Source organism: Lycium ferocissimum, chromosome 12, assembly GCF_029784015.1.
Source record: "Lycium ferocissimum isolate CSIRO_LF1 chromosome 12, AGI_CSIRO_Lferr_CH_V1, whole genome shotgun sequence".
Classification (NCBI taxonomy): Eukaryota; Viridiplantae; Streptophyta; class Magnoliopsida; order Solanales; family Solanaceae; genus Lycium; species Lycium ferocissimum.
The window spans coordinates 46,516,214-46,538,066 of NC_081353.1; the positions used below are offsets into that span (position 1 = coordinate 46,516,214).

The 21,853-nt window shown below is 35.5% G+C and overlaps 2 protein-coding genes and 1 pseudogene across 3 annotated transcripts in view; all 3 read left to right on the top strand.

Moving 5' to 3' along the window:
- Positions 1 to 4,532, top strand: part of LOC132039569 (cysteine-rich receptor-like protein kinase 10) — a 15,169-nt gene extending 10,637 nt beyond the window's left edge. For both annotated transcript variants that reach the window (XM_059430050.1, XM_059430051.1), the window contains exons 5-10: positions 1,726 to 1,896; positions 1,983 to 2,104; positions 2,198 to 2,408; positions 2,559 to 2,796; positions 3,355 to 3,505; positions 3,823 to 4,532. In XM_059430050.1, the coding sequence (XP_059286033.1) occupies positions 1,890 to 1,896; positions 1,983 to 2,104; positions 2,198 to 2,408; positions 2,559 to 2,796; positions 3,355 to 3,505; positions 3,823 to 4,137 (1,044 nt within the window). In that variant the 5' untranslated portion in view covers positions 1,726 to 1,889 and the 3' untranslated portion in view covers positions 4,138 to 4,532. The remainder of the gene's footprint in view (positions 1 to 1,725; positions 1,897 to 1,982; positions 2,105 to 2,197; positions 2,409 to 2,558; positions 2,797 to 3,354; positions 3,506 to 3,822) is intronic.
- On the top strand, positions 275 to 1,714 carry LOC132039570 (cysteine-rich receptor-like protein kinase 25). Its single transcript, XM_059430052.1, has one exon. The coding sequence runs from the start codon at positions 730 to 732 to the stop codon at positions 1,573 to 1,575; it is 846 nt and encodes a 281-aa protein (XP_059286035.1). The 5' UTR covers positions 275 to 729; the 3' UTR covers positions 1,576 to 1,714.
- Positions 4,533 to 13,463: 8,931 nt separating the features above from the next.
- On the top strand, positions 13,464 to 21,635 carry LOC132039373 (cysteine-rich receptor-like protein kinase 25; annotated as a pseudogene).
- The last annotated feature ends 218 nt before the right edge of the window (positions 21,636 to 21,853 follow it).

The following is a 21,853-nucleotide window of genomic DNA, read 5'->3' on the forward strand; positions in this document are numbered from 1 at the left end:
TTTAACTTTTGATAGTAGGTCAATACTATTTTAACCAAATCACCAATTAATGCTTATAAGGAAATTTACCTGTAATTTCATAACAAGTGACTTCATTGTGTAAAATATATTTTACACTGTGTTTACTGGAATCTTTTGCCATGCTATTTAACTTGTTGCTTTTCCTTAATTTTGGACTTTTGTTACATAATTTTTGACCATTTCATTCATACAAAAGGAGGTAAGCCAGTTGACCAAATGTATCAACAGTGTAAAATTTTACTGTCAGTTGATTTTAACTTTTGATAGTAGGTCAATACTATTTTAACCAAATCACCAATTAATGCTTATAAGGAAATTTACCTGTAATTTCATAACAAGTGACTTCGTTGTGTAAAATATATTTTACGCTGTGTAATAGTATGAATCTACCTAACCCCGCACCTCTTAAAAGGTGGTTTTCTATAGAAAAAGAAAAAAAATGAGAAGAAGATTCATAAAAGGTGGTGCTCCACCCCTTCCTTGATGCTGAGATTGGCATCTGTCTTTTGAATATTCCCCTAAACTTGCAAAAGACGTGTTACAAAGCGTTTATCCATATTTTTTAAAGAAGTTAGCAACAAAATTTATTTCAAAAATTTTTGAAGTTACGGTTTAAATGTGTTTTCTAAAAAAATTATTGGACAGTCTCGCCTTCCATGCACAAAACACGCACATATCTCGACTTGAGTGAATTTCCCAATCTGCATAATGCCTAGTACTTTCAATAATATCCCTCCATGCATGTCGAGTATGCTAGTACCCTTCGTTCTTTTCTTGTTCATCAGCCAAATATGTTGTAGTGTAAGAAGCACACCTCTTGGAAATGACTGCCCAAAAACAACTACCTACAGTCGAAATAGCTTGTATCATTCTAACCTCAAGTCGCTACTAGCAACACTTTCATCTAATGCCAATGGTGGAAAAAGTTATTACAACTCCACTTCTGGCGGTGAAGATGGTTCTGAAAAAATTTATGGCATGTTTTTGTGTAGAGGTGACGTCTCCGAGGATGAATGCCAAGATTGTATGACTGGTGCTACTGTAGAAATAATTCATTATTGCCCCAAATTAAAAATGGCTATGGTTTATTATGAGCATTGCTTCTTACGATATTCAAATCAATCAACATATCCCGAGCCAGATCCATCCATATTTACCAATCCACATAAATCCAGCAGTTACGTGCTACGTAATGGTCGCACAATTAACATTGAAACACATAGGTTCAGCCAGCAGCTAAGAGACATGATGGATGAAATTGCGACTGCTATTGATCACTGGGGCAAAAGATTTTTAACTAAAGAAACCAATTTCACTAATGAGAAAACGATATATACCCTTGCTCAGTGCATTCCTGATCTTTCAGCTTCTGACTGCCTAAAGTGCCTTAAAACTGTGATAACCAAGTTCCCAGTCTGCTGCTATGGGCGACGGGGTGCTAGAATTTACTACCCTAGCTGTAATATCAGGTATGAGGAGTATCTTTTCTACAAAATCAAAACAGTACCTGTGTCTCCTCCTGCTCCATCCAAAAATAAAGGTAGAGTTTGCTAATATTATATGCCTACATAATAGTTTGAAGATGACTAGTTTTCTTCATGTTTAATCCATGGCGGGATATACCAACACCATAGATCACTTTATTTCTGTCATACCTCTATGTACATCATTATGGTTGATGATTTAAAACCACGTTTTCATCAGGACTCGATATTCCTAAATTGGATGCAGCGCATGATGGAATTTCAATTAAAAAAGTGCTCCCAATTGTTTGTACAGTCATTGCCACCAGTCTTTTGATTCTAATCTTCATTGGAGGCTTACCTTTAATACGGAGGAGAATTAGGAAAAGGAATAATCGAAAGAAGATGAATGGTAAATTCTGAACTTTATATATGACTTTACTATGACTCAAGTGCTGCATATTCTCCTTACCTTTGTTCTATTAATATATGTTGCAGACCTCAAAGGCATTTTGACAGCTGAATCCTTGCAATATGACTTTGGTACAATAGAAGCTGCCACAAACTGTTTCTCTGCGCAAAACAAAATTGGTAAAGGTGGATTTGGTGATGTCTATAAGGTAAAGGTCTATTAGTAACTGTATTTCAGATTCATGACTCCCAAAAAACACATGGTTCTTGTGAAACTAAAAATTCATAATTCTTTAATTCAGGGGAAATTTCTTACTGGACAAGAGGTAGCCGTAAAAAGGCTATCAAGAAGGTCAAGCCAAGGTGTAAAAGAATTTACTAATGAGGTTGTACTTGTAGCAAAGCTTCAACACAGAAATTTAGTGAGACTGCTCGGTTTTTGTTTGGAAGGAGAAGAAAAGATACTCATTTATGAGTTAGTGCCTAACAAAAGCCTCGACTATTTTTTATTTGGTATGTTGGCTTATATATGTATCTAAATTCATCTACTTTCTGTTATAGTTTTTCCTGCATTTGCTACCATTAAAGACTATTCTCATGTTTAGAGGTAGCTCTTCAAAGATGTTTTATTAATCTGGAACATTCGTCTGACTGAATGTAAAGACACGAAGAAGCAATCATCATTTGATTGGTCAATACGTGACAAGATTATTAGAGGAATAGTACGAGGATTAGTTTATCTTCATGAAGATTCTCGTCTCCGAATCATACACCGTGATCTCAAAGCTAGCAACATATTGTTAGACAAGGACATGAACCCAAAAATTTCAGATTTCGGCATGGCTAGAATCTTTGGAGTTGATCAAACTGAAGGAAGCACCAACACAATTGTTGGAACATAGTAAGTGTTTATTTTCTCGACAACTTTAGATGCTACCCCTCCTAGTGGTGAATCTTAACTAGACATAGTGTTTATTTTCTCTCTCCTTTTCCTTTTATCTCCTTCCGAGATTCTCCTCTTGATCAATATTTTCTCCTCAAGTTTTCCACATAATATCTCATAATTTAGGTTTTATAACCCTATTTTTAGAATTTTGAATTATTTTTTGCCGAAGCCCCGCACTTGTATCCATACTTGGATACATGAATCTTAAAATTTAGATCATAACGAATCCGACCTCTAGATCCGTACCCGATCAGACACTTGCACCCGAGTCCGAGCAACATAGATGTGTGGGCGGCTCATAGATCACAACTGACCCGTCCTCTGCTATAGGTTCGATCCCTTTTGTTCATTTTTGACTAGGTTTGGTCCCTTCTGTTAATCTTTTACCAGAAAATTCTCTTTATTTGTTGCCACACATGTCAAGAGTGTACATTTATGTTGATAATAACTTGAATTTCTTCCCGAATTGGTCCTTACAGCACAGTGTTAATGCAAATTATTTTTCTTTATTAGCGGTTACATGTCACCAGAATATGCACTGCATGGTCAATTCTCCGTGAAGTCAGATGTATTCAGTTTTGGTGTGCTTCTTCTGGAGATAATAAGTGGAAAGAGAACTAGATCTTTTTATCATGAAGGTGGACTTGAAGACCTTCTTACTCATGTAAGCGCAATTAATGTATTGAAGAGTTCCCTTTATCTTCTTTTTCTATAAACACCGCCCCCCCCCCCCCCCTCAACCCCGAAAGAGTTCCCTTATTTTATTACTCAAAATTTAGTGTATCTAATAAGGGGTGGAACAGCTTCATCCTTTTTTCCTCCTACATAATTCAACTGTTTTGAGGGAAAAGGGTCAAATTTGCGCCTCTCCTCTGCGAAAAGGATCGATTTTACCCTCTGTTATGCTATTGGTAAAAAAGTATCTTCGTATTTTTGAACATGATTTTTGAACCTTACTGAGATGAATATGTATATTTATAGGCTTGGAAGCTGTGGAAAGATGGTAAAGCTATGGAACTTGTTGATCCAACTCTTGATGACTCAAATTCAACATCTGAAGTCATGAGACGTATTCACATTGGGTTGTTGTGTGTTCAAAATGATCTGGACGAAAGACCTACAACCGCCTTGGTAGCTCATATTCTCAGTTCTGATTCTGCTACTCTACCCGAGCCAAATCGACCTGCATCTTTTAACGATTATACTAGAATAAGAAAGTTCGATCAACTCTCCAAGAAATCCATTCCTTTGTCATCCGTTTGCCGAGAACCAATTACTGAAGTCTATCCAAGGTAGGTATTCGAGGGGAAAAGGCTTGAAAGCATTGAGTGTGTACTGCATTATAAGATTTGTTCATTGTAAATAGCTGGGGATCGTACAATCAGAATCACAAGTATGTAAGGTATTTTCACTAGTAAAGTTCAAGTTCATGATTAGATTGGAAAGTTCAAATAACTGTGCAATTATAACAATAGATATTTTGGTTGTGTTTTAATGATGGTTGTGTCTGAATGTCATTCATGTCTTAGGTTGTAATTTAAGGTGTTAGCAGTGTTGGAGTGACTATTTTCAGATTTCTTCTTGTAATATCAGTGTATCTAGTGTAAAACATCAGTATTTGTTCCTTTATTTACTGTTTTACGCAGAAAAGTCTATCAGATCTCCATGACTCCAGTTGAGTTTTCTTGCAAGCATTGTTTACCAGTATTCTGCTTCATTAAAGATCCCACTGCCACACACTTGCTTAACTTTTGACTCCAAAAGTTAGCTCATGAGTTTAGACAGCTCACAAGCTTCTTATATCTCTCTTTCCTGTCCGATATGAGATTTAGTTGAGTGTCGCTGTACCTTGACGAAGTGAAACCTTAAAAAGTATAACCATCCATTGATTTCTTCGCTGCATCTCTTTGTGATGTTCATGTAGAGGAAGCAATCCAAAAGAATAAATGGCAGCAGGTTTTAGGAAGGGAAAGCAGGGCGGGTTTATATATAACTAGGCAGTCTAATTGAACCTAGTAACTTCGGCTCATACACTGTATATATGTGTTAAAAATACATTAAATAGGTACAATAATAAGTTCGAAACCCAGAAAATCGAATGAACCTTGGGTTCAGAAAATTCCGAATCCATATCGGCAAGGGTGGCTCGCTTGAGCATGGGGCTTTCATAATGAAGGTCTCAGGTTCGAAATTCCGCCTACGACAGCAGGGATTTGTCTTCTGGGTTGAGCTCGTCGCACAGGGCTTGCCTAGTGCGGGTTATCTCTCCTATGTTGTTTGCGAGCTCTTGCACAGGAGCTGGGTTTACCTTGTGCGCTCTCGAAAGGTGGTGGCTGCGGGTTTTTATGTCATAAAAAAGAAAAAACAATTTCGAATCTATAAAGTTAAAATCCTTCATTTGTCTTAGAAGTGGAAAAACAAATTATAAGGCAAAAGAAAGAAAAAGAAAATAAGTTGGTAAAAGAAAAAGGTAACGAGGGAAAATAAGTAAAAAGTTTGAAAAGGGATAGAGATGAACCAGAGAAAAAGAGGGAAGAGGGAAAAAGATAAAGTATATATTGTTATAAAATAATATTAAAAGTACACGACATAAGAGATATAGCCAAAGAAGTTGGGAGAGAGAGACAGAGAGATTTTTATTGCTCTTTCAATTCATCAAATGGACCTCCTATTTATAGGAGGAAAATGGTGGCCCAAAACATGATAACAGTTTGGAGGCCATGTATTCTTGGTTGCCAAGTTTCCTTGGTGACCAAGTATTCATGGCTTTCAAGTATAATTAACTCGATATCCATTACTAATATTTACAACACTCCCCCTTAGATGTCCATTAATAGATAATGTGCCTCGTTAAAACTTTATTAGAAAAAATCCTGTGGAAAAAAGTCCTAATGAAGGAAAAAGAGTACACATATCTAGTAATACGCTTTGAGAGCTGCCTCATTAAAAACGTTGCCAGGAAAACCCAAATGGGACAAAACCTTGGTCAAGGGAAAAAGAGTATAGCGCGTATTTGCTCCCCTTGATTAAAGCATCACATAATTGTTGAAGATGATGTACTCCGATCTTATATATACCAACTTATCATATCTTGAGGTTGGTACTGTGTTTGTGATCAGATCTGTCAAATGACCCAGCTGATAATCTGCATCTTCATTCCTTAGATAGAGTCGGATCATCACCATATAATATTGTTAAAATCACGTCGAGTACATTCTTGACTTGGTTCATAATCTATCTGATGTTATCATTCTATGGTTTGATTGTCATGTATAATAACATGGTTTGACAGTAATCCTTCATGGAAAGAGATAACATATTTGGATCGAACTCTTATGCCGATCATATGAATGTCCTGTATATCCAAAACACTTGACAATATTTGTTAGGATAAACACATTCATGTTAAGCTTTTATTTGCAGTATGCAATTGATCTAATTTCAATATCTCCGTATAAGAGTAAACTATATCATGCTCGTAGTTACAGCAAGATATATAAATGCATCAATTGCATAAAGATATGGTACTTAAGGACCAATTCAATTTTCTCATTTCAACTTCTTTCAGCTAATAGTGTACTGCTTTTGAAAACTCTTCAAGAGCTCCAATAATATTCATATGAAAGATTCTGACTATCATAAAGAGACAAGGGTAAACATAGTATATTTGTACCATTCGTCAATGAATATACATTAAGGCGATTTCAATACATCAACCTTGATTCATTTAATCAATGTAAGGATTATAAACCAGTTTCCTAAGAATTTTTTTATGTTTCAAGCATTTTGGATCCTTTAGAAATTTCCGCATAAATTTTGTCAAGTAAGCCATAAAGGCTGTGACAACTTCCATCATTATAAATTGTGACATCTTCTAATGTCTGGACTACAAGTCCAATCGCTTACCAAGATGCATCATATCACTTGGTAATTATTTCTATGTCAGCATGCTTTAAAAGACGTAGAACTCATATCCTCACAATCTTATATAATATTGCGCGCTATATTGTATCAAAAATATCGTTGCCGAGATAACATTTTGTATTGGTGTCACACCCCAACTTTTGATAGGGCATGATGGGCACCCGACCCTTACTTAGGGCCGAGCGAACCCGCTGGTTCTCATTATACTCATAATCTTACTGGACTCTTAAATCATGAAATGAGTGCATAATGAAAGCTTTTCAAAAACATGCTTTTCGTCTTTCTCAAATCAAGTAAAGTCTGTAATCATATGAAATTTGTAACATAATGCATAATGATACATCGCTTACGTAGCCGCTTACAAGATCGATACGTGATATACGTGACTCCGTCTCGCAAAGTCTCTAACATAAATCAAGATACCATAACATAGATACTCTGACTCGGCAACACTCCGGGAGGAAATGGAGCTCTCCAATCCAGCTGGAACATCTTCTACTAATATCCTCTACTCATCTGTATACACCTGCGTGGCATGAAACGCAGCGTCCACAAGAAGGGACGTCAGTACGAATAATGTACTGAGTATGTAAGGCATGAATAACAACATAATATAGATATGGAAGGTAACATGGAATGAGAGAGATAACCTGTACATCTAGATGCCTCATAAGGCGGATGTCATGCATGCTTAGCTTTTTTTTAAAAAAAACTTTTTCTTACATACATATATATAATATCATCATCATAACGTACCCGGCCTTTTCAGGACTTGGTGTGTAACGTACCCGGCCCTTTCGAGACTCGGTGTGTAACGTACCCGGCCCTTTCGGGACTCGGTGTGTAACGTACCCGGCCCTTTCGGGACTCGAAGTGTAATACCAACTGATCAGTGGTTGCACAATAGGTGCCGTACCCGACCGACTATAGCGCGGCTCGGTGTGAGAAAATACATACATATATATAAAGCATGCATGAGAGCCCAATCAAAGCCACAACTATATCGGAGTGACGTAAGGTCGGTAGCCTCCGATTATATTATGGATCAATCATTATCGTTTATCCCACCTTGAAGGAACAATTATTATAAGGTGAGACCAACAACAATGAATAAAATCGAGACAACCATGAAATAAGCTCAATAATCTCATAATAGCATTAAAATCATAAGCTTTGGAATTTCTAGAATTAAGATCATCATCATCATGTTCATCATAGAAAATATTCCCATCTTTGACATCATCATTATCATCGTAAAAACATATTCATCGCTGTTATCATAAGAGCTCACAGAATCATAAATCTTTGGTTTGAAAAATACGGCATTTTGGAAAACATTTATGGATTATCGGGAAAGGAATCATGCCTTGGAGTCATAAACTTCTAACGTTTAAAACAAAGAAAGTTATAGAAACATTTCTGAAATCGTACCATAGGAATCATGCCTTTGAAAGAAAGGGACGAGCCTTAACATACCTTTGGAGCTTACTCTCCGACTTTCCAACTTGCTTCTTGTCGCGCGATTTATTTAGGATCGTTCGTCATCTCATAATCTACATAGGAAACCATTCATATTATCATTAGGCTCATTGTCACACTCTTATCTTAATTCTCTAAATAAATTCCTTTTAAGGTCTGCCGAAATTCGGACAGCATCTCTCCTATTTATATGCCTAGCCCGAATTCTCAATACCAACAATCAACAACCAATAACAACAACAGAAACAACAACGACCTCATTACTACCAAAATATTCCATCAAATACTCCACATGATATTTTCTCTAACTCCTCCACAAACGAATTCGCTACATAATTATTCCATAAATTTATCTCCGTAAATAAGCCTTAAATGATACCAAAAGAGAAAGATTCATACCTTACTTTCGCTAATACCGCGATATCTCCAATACTTGCCTTACTCCAAACCACAAATTCACCGCAACACAATATTATAATCATAACTATACGCCGGCGAAACCCGAATCCGGAGATTTTTACTTAACTCGCGTTGAAATTTAATGGATGGAAGGTTGGAGAACTTTCTAGAATTGTTGGGAAATATTTTTTTGGGCTGTTTTCTTGGCTGAAAATGAGGGGTTAAACCCCGACTACTGTAGCAGTTACTGTTCATCCGCGGAAATTATTTCGAGACCTAAAACTTTTATAAACCGATCTCTTTATTTGCATACTTGGATATGTCCAAAACTCCATACAGTCTGTATAAGTTATTCAACATCCCAAACTCAGCGAAACTTATTTTATTTTTTTCCTATTCGTTTAACCTCCAACTTTCGTAGCACTTACTTATCACTTTTTGAACATAACATAAACACTTATAACTTCAAACATAATCCTGTCCTTTGAGCTTATGTGACTAACCCACAATGCAACTTAACACACGAGAATACGGGATGTAACAATTGGTTCGCAATTCGACATAACTTACTGAGATCTCATCACTTCATTATTTTCAGGTACCTGAACCTCTCATAAGGTTTATGAAGTGTTATGTCGTTGCTCTTCAAGAGCACATTGCCTCCTTATTATGATCATTTGCTTCTCCTTTTTCCAAGGATTATTATATTTGAAACTGATTGGTCTACCATGCTCCATGCATGCTGTAGACTCTGTCCTTCAGGGACATTAACAACATTTTGCAGATGAAATATGAAATAGTTGGGTCAGTAAATGCTTCCAGCATTTGACTTGAATTATCTGAGGATCATACTGATGATAATTCACAACATATTTCTTAGCTGCTTATTCTCTCCCCCTTATTTTAGTGACATATGCCCCCATTTTCTTTGGGAAAATCCATCTGTGTGCATCATGGTATATCCATTAATCATATACCGCACATCAAACGCTATAAGATGGAAATATCTAATTCCTGACCCTGAACCAAATATGAGGGGAGAATTTATCAAAATTTATTGGTCAGACGACGACTACTTCCCAAATTATTTTAGTATTAGCCGCCTATCCCGGAATGGAATAGAAAGAACGCAAAGCGCTAACGCTACAGGGTCGATTTTTTTGGGTGGATAGGCTTGTGAAGAAGTAAGCTTATCCCCGCCCCGACCGGAAGCTGCTAGGTTTCCCCATCTCTTCTAAACTTCCCCCGGTCTTCGGCTCAAGCTGTATGAGGCAAAAACTCATCCCACGTACGGTTCAGAGGCCGTATTGATCTGAAGCATACAAGTGTTGTTGTATGCAATATATCATATCTCAGAGCAACATATGAAGCTTTGTTCTCATAAGCAATAGTTTGGCTATATTATGGAGGCATCTAATGTCAAACCAACTTAGATATAAACCAACATTATCAAGATGATTGTTTTGATTACATATTCTGAAAATTGTGCTTCCAACTCAATTATTTTGAGCAAGCAACTTCTTAAATGTGAAACTGCCAGTTGACAATAACATACATGTGACCGTCTCATAGATGCATCTATTTAAGACATCATATTGCAGGTGAAGGGGCCCACATTCACCTTTTATATTTTCCAGAATTTCGGGGATTCAGTCCCAACATTAGCTGGTGTAATCAACTTATCATGAGAACAAGCAACACAAACAAATTCTTGAAGAATTTTCTAGTTCTTCAATATGTTTTTAATACTCAATTAGCACATCAGATTTAAATCAGGACGATCAAAATGGTCTTGTCAACTGATAAAAATTATCTGTACCCGTAAACTTCAAGTTTACCATAGCGAGTGTTATTTATTTTAATAAACTTCTGGTTTACTATTGCATGGAATTGTATATCAATAAACTTCTGGTTTATCATGGTATGTGATCTCCTCATGCTCGGGTAACATTTCACATGTGTATTTCTTACCCGTAGTAACTTGAAGATATTTAATATTCCGATCATTTGTAGTTTCAATATGATAACCATTTTTATTGTTAGTAAACTTCATGTCTAATACAGTGTTCTGATCGTACCAATTACGATCTACGATGAATGGTATTATCATATATAACATCTTCAAGAGACTCCAATTTATTTATGATAATCAGATATTATTTGGACACTGCTAGTGTCATGATACTTGTAAATAAATAATTAGATCTTCTGGTGCCCTTGATTATTAGTTTGTACTACCAAATATTTTTTAGATACTTCTGGTATCACGAAAGAAAATTTGGTTAGACACTACTGGTGTCATGAAAGAAAACAGTAATCAAATGGAATTTTAAAGACAATATTCAACTATAAATTATGAAAATAAACGTTAAACTATAAACTTCAGTATTTCAAATATATCCATCAAGAAGATTAGCCATTGACATTTGAACATTTTGTATCAAAAAGGCTATCACGTAGTAATCACATCCTTCAAGAAGGGATTTATTAATGTTTGTTTCCTTCAAGGAAATCAATAACAACCAACCATAATGTATTAATGTGATTATAGGAGAAAGCATTCTACTCTACTTTCTTTTGCCTTAGAATAATACTTTAATAAAATTATTCATGATGTTTCTACGTACGACAGGTACGTGTTGCAATGTCTTAATTTCATACCACAAAATTAACATGCATATTCCTTGTATTTTATCTCGACATGAGATAGTTTGTGATATATTCGTTCATTTCAGGGAATGAAACTCGTTTATTTAAATGTGCTTGAAATGCGACGTTCAACAATAATTCGTTATTTTGCTTAAGCACAAGAAGACATTGCTTCTGATATTGTCTCAGATATACTGCCGATTTTTTCTACTTCAGGAGGAAAGTTTCAGAATTTTACAACTTCGGGAGTAAAGTTTAAAGTTTTACTACTCGGGAGTAAAGTTTAAAGTTTTACTACTTCGGGAGTAAAGTTTAAAGGTTTACTACTTCGAGAGTAAAATTTATAGTCTTACTACTTTAAGAGTAAGTTTCAAAGTTCTTACCACTTCGGGAGTAAAGTTTAAAGGTTTACTAATTCAGGAGTAAATTCAGAATTCTACTACTTCGGGAGTAGATTTCAGAGTTGTATTACTTCGGGAGTAGAATTCCAAGCCTTACTACTTCAGGAGTAAAATTCACAGTCTTCCAACATCTGGAGTAGAATTCAGAGTCTTACTATTTTGTGAGTAGAGCTCAAAGTTCTACTACTTCGGGAGTAGAGTTCAAAATTTGCTACTCGAGGAGCAAGTTTATGAGTTTAATACTTCAGAAGTAAAGCATATAATATTTAGAATATTTCTTCTTAATTATTTTACCTCTTCTGGAAATGAATCATGATATTTTCACAATCAAATGCACGTTCCATTCACTTCAGAGAATGAATTTGTATTTGCAACATTTATCAAAAGTTTTCATTCTTCAGGAATAAAACATAATTATCTGAACGTGCCTTAAGCATATCAAATTGTGATAGCTTATAACCTCTTTTGAGATACTGTTACTTCAGGAGCAAATTGAGGCATACATATTTAATGTAGAGAATTTTTTTTTTCTCTCTAACATATCTTCAATTGCAGCCACACAACCCATATGAATACTCCTACTTCTGGTGGTTATAACTTCTGGTGGTTATAGAAATAAATGAATTTAATTATAACGAGATTTAATAAATATTATCATTTCTGATGATCATATATTTCTCGCAAAATCTCATTTAGCCATTAAGGATATGAAATTAACATTATAATCCCTCTTAACAATATTGTTCTTCAGGAACAAACTTGAGGCATAAATGATCCAAAATCAGTTAGGTTCCCATAGACCCAATGAAACCAATAAAATAGATCTCATAAGTATAAAAAGATTAAAAATAAGAGTAGTAATAGTTTATTCACCTGACTTGCTCTTCGGGAGTAAATATAGATGTTGAGGAAGTTCTTACTTTTCTTGAATGAAAAAGTGACGCCAAAGGAATACCAATCCTTCGACCCACTGCATAAAAGTAGAAATTTCACAATTCAGAATTAACTACTTACCTTGCTCTTCTGTAACTCCAAGAATTGCGCACGAATAGAAAATCAAACTCAGAATAAGCGCTTAAAATGACAGAGTCTCGTGCTGATAACGTGTTATAAAATAATATTAAAAGTACACGACACAAGAGATATAGCTAAAGAAGTTGGGAGAGAGAGAGAGAGATTTTTATTTCTCTTTCAATTCATCAAATGGACCTCCAATTTATAGGAGGAAAATGGTGGCCAAAAACATGATAATAGTTTGGAGGCCATGTATTCTTGGTTGCCAAGTTTCCTTGGTGACCAAGTATTCATGGTTTTCAAGTATAATTAAATGGATATCCATTACTAATATTTACAACATATATCAATTAGAACTCTGATTAGCACGTCATCAAAAAAGATGGTAGGTAATAGGTTCACTTGTTAAGTTGTGTTCCCATTGATAGATGTATATACCATTTATAATATGATAATGGGTTTCGAATTCCTTTTGATAGACATACACTTATCTTTATGTCAATAAGGATAGAGAGTAAAAATGACGTTATGGTTAATGCGAACATAGTACCTTCACAAATCACAATACTCACTATTGATTGGTGGAATTAGAACTCTAGGACTCTTTCGAGTTAAACATTCAAATATATAGGACAGATTCTTCCTAGAAAGATCTATCATCAATGGCCTTTCTACTGTAATCTTTTGCCATGCAATTTAACTTATTGCTTTCCCTTAATTCTATGCTTTTATGGTTGACAATTTCATTCATAAAAAATGAGGTAATTCAATTGACCAAATGTATTAACAGTGTAATTTTTTGTCGCTCTCTACTATTTTTAACTTGTGATAATAGGTTAATACCATTTTTACCGAATTACCAATTAATGCTTATAAGGAAATTTACCTGTAATTTTATAATAAGTGACTTGATTGTGTAACATATGTTTTACACCGTGTGAGTGCATATACCTTAAACTCTCTATATTGATTAGTAATAAAATAGTTTGAATCCTAACCCGTCACCTCTTATAACGTGGCTTTCTATTAAGAAGAAAAATAAAGGAAAGAAGATTCATAAAGGGTGGTGCTCTACTCTTTCCTTGATGCTGAGATTGGCATGTGTCTTTTCAACTTTTTTCTCATAACTTGCAAAAAAACGTGTTACGATGCAATTATCCATACATATTTAAGAATTTAGCAACAAAGATTTATTTCAAAAATTAACTTTTGAAGTTACGCTTGAAATGTGTTTTCTCAAAAACTTATTGGACAATCTCACCTTCCACTCATAAAATGCGCCCAACTCGACTGGAAGGAATTTCCCAATCGGCATAATGCCTAGTAGTTTCAATAATATCCCGCCATGCATATTAGGTATGCTAGCAGGGGTGGACCTACATAGTGTCAAGTTAGTTCATATGAACCCACTTCGTCGAAAAATTATACGGTATATATAGGCATATTTGATTTGTCTTTGACTAAATACAGTTATAAGTTAAATATTGACTTCACTTTGAACATAAAAGTATGTCTGGTCTAACGGCAAAGTGGCTTCATTTTTTCACCAAACATCTGAGTTCGTGAAAGTTATCTGTGTAATAACTATACCATTTTACTCTTCCAATATTTCTTTTTCTCCAAAAACAAAAGAGACTCTTTCACATATAACTTAGGAAAGTTTTTCCATATACATATAATTCTAAAGGTATAAACAGAGAGCCTAATTCCCAAACTTCTCCTCATTTTTCTCGGCTGGGTCCTTTCAAGTTTCAACTGCGAAAAATCCAAACATCAAGTTCCATTACATTCATAGCCATCTCCTTCCTAGAGTACAATTATAATAATATATTTTAATTATTTTTCATTAATTAAATTTTATTTTATTGATTTTTTTTTTTGTATATATACTTATTAATATTTTGAACCCGCTTGGTAAAAATTCTGGGTCGCCACTGTATTCTAGTACCCATCGTTCTTTTCTTGCCCATCAGCCAAATACGTTGTAGTGTAAAGCACACCTCCTGGAAATGACTGCCCAAACACAATTACCTACAGTCCATATAGCTCGTATCGTTCTAACCTCAAGTTGCTACTATCAACCCTTTCATCTAATGCCTATGGTGGAAAAAGTTATTACAACTCCACTTCTGGCGGTGAAGATGGTTCTGAAATAATTTATGGCATGTTTCTGTGTAGAGGTGATGTCTCCGAGTCCGAATGTCAAGATTGTGTGATTGTTGCTACTACAGACATAATTCAGTATTGCCCTAAAGGAAAAATGTCTATGGTTTGGTATGACCATTGTTTCTTACGATATTCAAATCAATCAACATATCCCGAGCCAGATCCATCCATAGTTTCCAGTCCAGATGAATCCCGCAGTTACGTGCTACGTAATGGTCGCACAATTAACATTGAACCGCATAAGTTCAGCCATCAGCTAAGAGACATGATGGATGACGTTGCGACTACTCTTGATCGCTCAGACACAAGATTTGGAACTAACGAAACCAATTTCACTAATCAGATATAGCGATATATACCCTTGCTCAGTGCACTCCTGATCTTTCAGCTTCTGACTGCCTAAAGTGCCTTAAAACTGTGATAACCAAGTTCCCAGTCTGCTGTTATGGGCAACGAGGTGTTAGAATTTACTACCCTAGCTGTAATATCAGGTATGAGGCGTATCTTTTCTACAACATCAAAAAAGTACCCGTGCCTCCTCGGGCTCCATCCAAAACTAAAGGTAGAGTTAACTAATACTATATGCTACAGATAGTTTAGAGATGACTAGTTTTCTTCATGTTTAATCCATGCCGAGATACACCAAGCATCATAGTTCACTTTATCGCTCTCATACTTCTAAGTATATGTTGTGGTTGTTGACTTAAAACCAGGTTCTTCATCTGGACTCAATATGCTTAAATCGGATGCAGCGCATGATGGAATTCCAATTAAAAAAGTACTCCTAATTGTTTGTATAGTTGTTGCCATCATTCTTTTGATTCTAATCTTCATTGGAGGCTTACCTGTACTACGAAGGAGAATTAGGAAAAGGAATAGTCTAAAGGAGATGAATGGTAAAATCTGAAGACTTTATATAAGACTTTACTGTAATTCAAGTGCTTCACATTCTCCTTACCTTTGTTCTATTAATATATATGTTGCAGATCTCCAAGGGATTTTAACAGCCGAATCCTTGCAATATGACTTTGGTACAATAGAAGCTGCCACAAACTGCTTCTCTGCGCAAAACAAAGTTGGTAGAGGTGGATTTGGTGATGTCTATAAGGTAAAGTTCCATTAGTAATTTTATTTCAGATTCATGACTCCCAAAAACACATGGTTCTTGTAAAACTAAAAATTCTTAATTCTTTAATTTCAGGGGGAATTTATTACTGGACAAGAGGTAGCCGTAAAAAGGCTATCAAGAAGGTCAAGTCAAGGTGTAGAAGAATTTACGAATGAGGTTGTACTTGTAGCCAAGCTTCAACACAGAAATTTAGTGAGACTGCTTGGTTTTTGTTTGGAAGGAGAAGAAAAGATACTCATCTATGAGTTCGTGCCTAACAAAAGTCTCGATTACTTTTTATTTGGTATGTTGGTTTATATATACGTATCTAAGTAGGCATTTGGACATGAATTGAATGATATTTAAAAAGTACTATATGAATTTAAGTTGAAAAAGGGTATTTAGAAGTTGAAGATGTGTTTGGATATGCATTTCACTTTAAAAAATGTTGAAGTGTTGTGAGGGGAATTTTGCTTTTTACTTGAAAAACTGGTTCAAACCAAATTTTCAAATTCAACTCTTTTTCAAGTTTGGAGTGGAAATTTGGCTAAATGTATGACCAAACAGTTACTTGGAAAAAAAAAAAAAACCTTAAAGCAAAAAATTCTTATGTCCAAACGGGTAATAAATTCATCTTCTTTCTTAATAGTTTTTCCTGTATTTGCTACCGGTAATGACTATTCTCATGTTTAGAGTTAGCTCTTCAAAGATGTTTTATCTGATTTGGAACATTCATCTGTGACTGAATATAAAGACATGAAGAATCAAGCATCATTGGCTTGGTCAGTACGTGACAAGATTATTAGAGGAATAGTACGAGGATTAGCTTATCTTCATAAAGACTCCCGTCTTCGAATCATACACCGTGATCTCAAAGCAAGCAACATATTGTTAGACAAAGACATAAACCCAAAAATTTCAGATTTCGGCATGGCTAGAATCTTTGGAGTTGATCAAACTGAAGGAAGCACTAACACAATTGTTGGGACATAGTAAGTGTCTATTCTCTCAACAACTTCAGATGTTACCCTTCCCAGTGGCGACATACTGATGTGTGTGGCCACATATATCACAACTGACCCCTCCTCTCTTTTTTTACTTCCAAAATATTTTATTTCAATTTCTACAGGTTAGACCAGAAAATTCTCCTTATTTGTTGCCACATGTCAAGAGTGTACATTTATGTTGAAAATAACTTGAATTTTTTCCTAATTGTTCCTTACAGCACAATACTAATGCGAATTATTTTTCTTTATTAGCGGTTACATGTCACGAATATGCTTTACATTCGCACGGTCAATTCTCCGTGAAGTCAGATGTATTCAGTTTTGGTGTGCTTCTTCTGGAAATAATAAGTGGAAAGAGAAATAGGTCGTTTTATCATGAAGATGGACTTGAAGACCTTCTTACTTGTCACACCCCAACTTTTGATAGGGCATGATGGGCACCCGATCCTTACTTAGGGCCGAGCGAACCCGCTGGTTCTCGTTATACTCATAATCTTACTGGACTCTTAAATCATGAAATGAGTGCATAATGAAAGCTTTTCAAAAACATATTTTTTGTCTTTCTCAAATCAAGTAAAATCTGTAATCATATGAAATTTGTAACATAATGCATAATGATACATCGGCTTACGGAGCCGCTTACAAGACTGACATGTTATATACGTGACTGTCCGCAAAGTCTCTAACATAAATCAAGATACCATAACATAGATACTCGACTCGGCAACACTCCGGAGGAAATGGAGCTCGCCAATCCTAGAATCTTTGGAGTTTGGAACATCTTCGACTAATATCCTCTACTCATCCGTATACACGCGCGTGGCATGAAACGCGTAAAATTCTCCTTAGCGTCCACAAAGGGACGTCAGTACAAATAATGTACTGAGTATGTAAGGCATGAATAACAACATAATATAGATATGGAAGGTAACATGGAATAAGAGAGATAACCTGTACATCTGGATGCCTCATAAGGCGGATGTCATGCATGCTCAGCTTTTAAAAAAAACTTTTCTTACATATATATATATATAATATCATCATCATAACGTACCCGGCCTTTTCAGGACTCGGTGTGTAACGTACCCGGCCCTTTGGGGACTCGGTGTGTAACGTACCCGGTCCTTTCGGGACTCGGTGTGTAACGTACCCGGCCCTTTCGGGACTCGGTGTGTAACGTACCCGGCCCTTTCGGGACTCGGTGTGTAACGTACCCGGCCCTTTCGGGAATCGGTATGTAGCACCAACTGATCAGTGGTTGCACAATAGGTGCCGTACCCGGCCGACTATAGCGCGGCTCGGTGTAGTAAAATACATACATACATATATATATATATAAAACATGCATGAGAGCCAAATAAAAGCCACGACTCTATCGGAGTGACGTAAGGTCGGTAACCTCCGATTTTCATTATGGAATTATCATCATCGCTATAGCTCACCTTGAAGGAACAATTATTATAAGGTGAGATCAACAACAATGAATAAAATCGAGAAATCATGAAATAATCTCCTAATAGTATTAACATCATAAGCTTTGGAATTTCAAGAATTAAAATCATCATCATCATAATCATCATAGAAACATTCTCATCTTTAACATCGTTATTCATATTGTAAAAACGTGTCCGTTGTTGTTATCATAAAAGCTTATAGAATCATAAATCTTTGACTCGGAAAATAGGGACATTTTGGAAAATATTTATGGATTATCAAGAAAGAAGTCATGCCTTTGAATCGTGAACTCTATGAATCATGAATTTCTAGCTTTTGAGAATAAGAATATTCTTGGAAAACATTTATGGATTCACATAAAGGGATCATGAGACATTTGGAAAACACATATTGGATTCATAAGAAAGGAATCATGCCTTTAGAAGAAAGGGACTAGCCTTAACATACCTTTGGAGCTTACTCTCCGACTTTCCAACTTGCTTCCTGTCGCGCGATTTATTTAGGATCGTTCGTCATCTCATAATCTACATAGGCAACCATTCGTATTATCATTAGGCTCATTGTCACACTCTTATCTTAAGTCTCTAAATAAATTCCTTTTAAGGTCCGAAATTCGGACAAAGATCTCCCCTATTTATATGCCTAGCCTGAATTGTCAATACCAACAATCAACAACCAATAACAACAACAGAAACAACAACAACCTCATTACTACCAAAATATTCCATAAAATACTCCACATGATATTTTCTCCAACTCCTCCACAAACGAATTCGCTACATAATTATTCCATAAATTTATCTCCGTAAATAAGCCTTAAATGATACCAAAAGAGAAAGATTCATACCTTACTTCCGCTAATACCGCGATATCTCCAATACTTGTCTTACTCCCAAGCCACAAATTCACCGCAACACAATATTATAATTGTAACTATACACCGGCGGAACCCGAATCCGGAGATTTTTACTTAACTCGCGTTGAAATTTAATGGAGGGAAGGTTGGAGAACTCTCTAGAATTTTTGGGAATTTTTTTTTTCTTTTTTGGTGGTTTCTTGGCTGAAAATGAGGGGTTAAACCCCTTTATATAGTTGCTCCAAAGTCGCACCGTAGCAAGATCATCGTTCACCGCCTTCATTGTATGTGATTCGTTCATCCGCGGAAATTATTTCGAGACCTAAAACTTTTATACACCGATCTCTTTATTTGCATACTTGGATATGTCCAAAACTCCATACAAATCGTATAACTTATTCAACATCCCAAAACTTATATTATTAGCGTTTAAAAACTTATATTATTATTTTTTCCCGATTCGTTTAACCTCCAACCTTCGCGGCACTTACTTATCACTTGTTGAACATAACATAAACACTTATAACTTCAAACATAATCCTGTCCTTTGAGCTTATGTGACTAACCTATGATGCAACTTAACACACGAAAATACGGGATGTAACATTACTCTTGTAAGCTCAAATTAAATGTATTGATGAGGACTGTTATCTTCTTTTTTTCCCGAAAGAGTTCCCTTTATTTATTATTCAAAATTTAGTGTGTTTTCCAGTTTTACTCCATCTAATAAGGAGCCAAGGGTCTGTCGGAAAAAGCCTCTCTACCGGTCTGCGTACGCACTACTCTCCCCAGACCCCACTTGTGGAATTTCATTGTGTATGTTGTTGTTGTTGTTGTTGTTGTTGCACTTCATCTAATAAGGGGGTGGAACAACTTCATCCTTTTTTTCGTGTTCCTCCTACATAATTCTATTGCTTTACCTTTAGAGAACCCTAAGAATTTGATTGAGTAACACTTATCTGATGAATTTTTTACTCTGATTACGTGGCTGTCATGTCATCATATGAGAAACATTATTGTATTGTGTAAAACATCTTTGTCCAATACCATTTATCTGGAAAAACTTCCCCGATAATATATACTCTTTTTTTTCAGTCGATAAAAATTTATCAGGTAAATCTGAATGGGCAAAAGTAGTAATAAATCGAGTTTTATTACTTTATTGCTATAAATTAAACCTTAAGTTCAGTGACCGTAGCTGAAATTCTCAAGGCCGACATGGCATACCTACCTTGGCATTTTTGTTAATTTTAGCATGCTACTTGCATTTCTGGTGCCGGCTGCTGGGTTTCCTATTATAATTTTCTGTGCAACATAGGAAGAGTCAAATCTTTTCAGGTGAGAAAAGTTTTAGTCTTGTGACTTTGGTACAATAAACCGGAAATTCGATTTCACCCGTGAAATTAACCTTATTTTCAAGTCTATGATTCTTGAACGTGACTATTGAACCTTATTGAGATGATTGTCTATATCTATGTAGGCTTGGAATCTGTGGAAAGATGGTAGAGCTATGGAACTTGTTGATCCAACTCTTGATGACTCAAATTCAACATCTGAAGTCATGAGACGTATTCACATCGGGTTGTTGTGTGTTCAAAATGATTTGGACGAAAGACCTACAACCGTTTTGATAGCTCATATTCTCAGTACCGATTCTGCTACTCTACCCGAGTCAAATCGACCTGCATCTTTTAAGGATTATACTGGGTTAAGAAAGTTCGATCAACTCAACAAAAAATCCATTCCATTGTCGTCTGTTTTATGAGACCCAATTACTGAAGTCTATCCAAGGTAGCTATTATGATGGAAAAGGCTTGAAAGCATCAAGTGTACTGCATTGTATTTGTTCATCTCAAATAGCTGGGATCTTATAAATAGACTCTCAATAATGTAAGGTATTTTCTTAGTAAAGTTCAATTTCATGATTAGATTCAGTCTTCTTCTTCTTGTTCTTCCTCTTTTTTTTTTTTTTTTTTTTTTTAATTAAGGTGTAAATGAGCTAAATGAATAAGATAAAGAGTAAACTAACCTTTTTGTCGTGTTTACTTCTGTTTAATATACTTTTTCCTGTATTTTAGCTTTGTGGCAGAAATGAAACCAAGTCAATCACCGAATTATAACAATAGACATTTTGTTTTTTGTTTTTTTTTTCAATAGTGGTAGTGTTTGAGCCAGTACCCCCAACTATTTTGCTGAATAATAACTCGCAAATCACACAGGAGAGAGAGTTTCAAATCTGCGACCCCTCAGTTGGGAGTCTCCTGCTCAACCAACGTGGCCACCTTTGTGGGTAAACCACACAATGTTACCACATGTATATATAAAGCCACAATGTTTAAATTTTTATAGCCACACATATGCTATAATTAGAATCATAATTTTCAAAAGTGTTCGGTTCATATTAAACTCGATGTCGATTCAAACTGCGTCACATAAATTGGAACGGAGGAAATAAGTTTTATTGCCTTAGTTTTGGATAAATTAAACGATTGTAATCCTTCTGTGAGTATTAGGGATACTCCCTTATACCTCCTTAATTGAATTCACACATAAA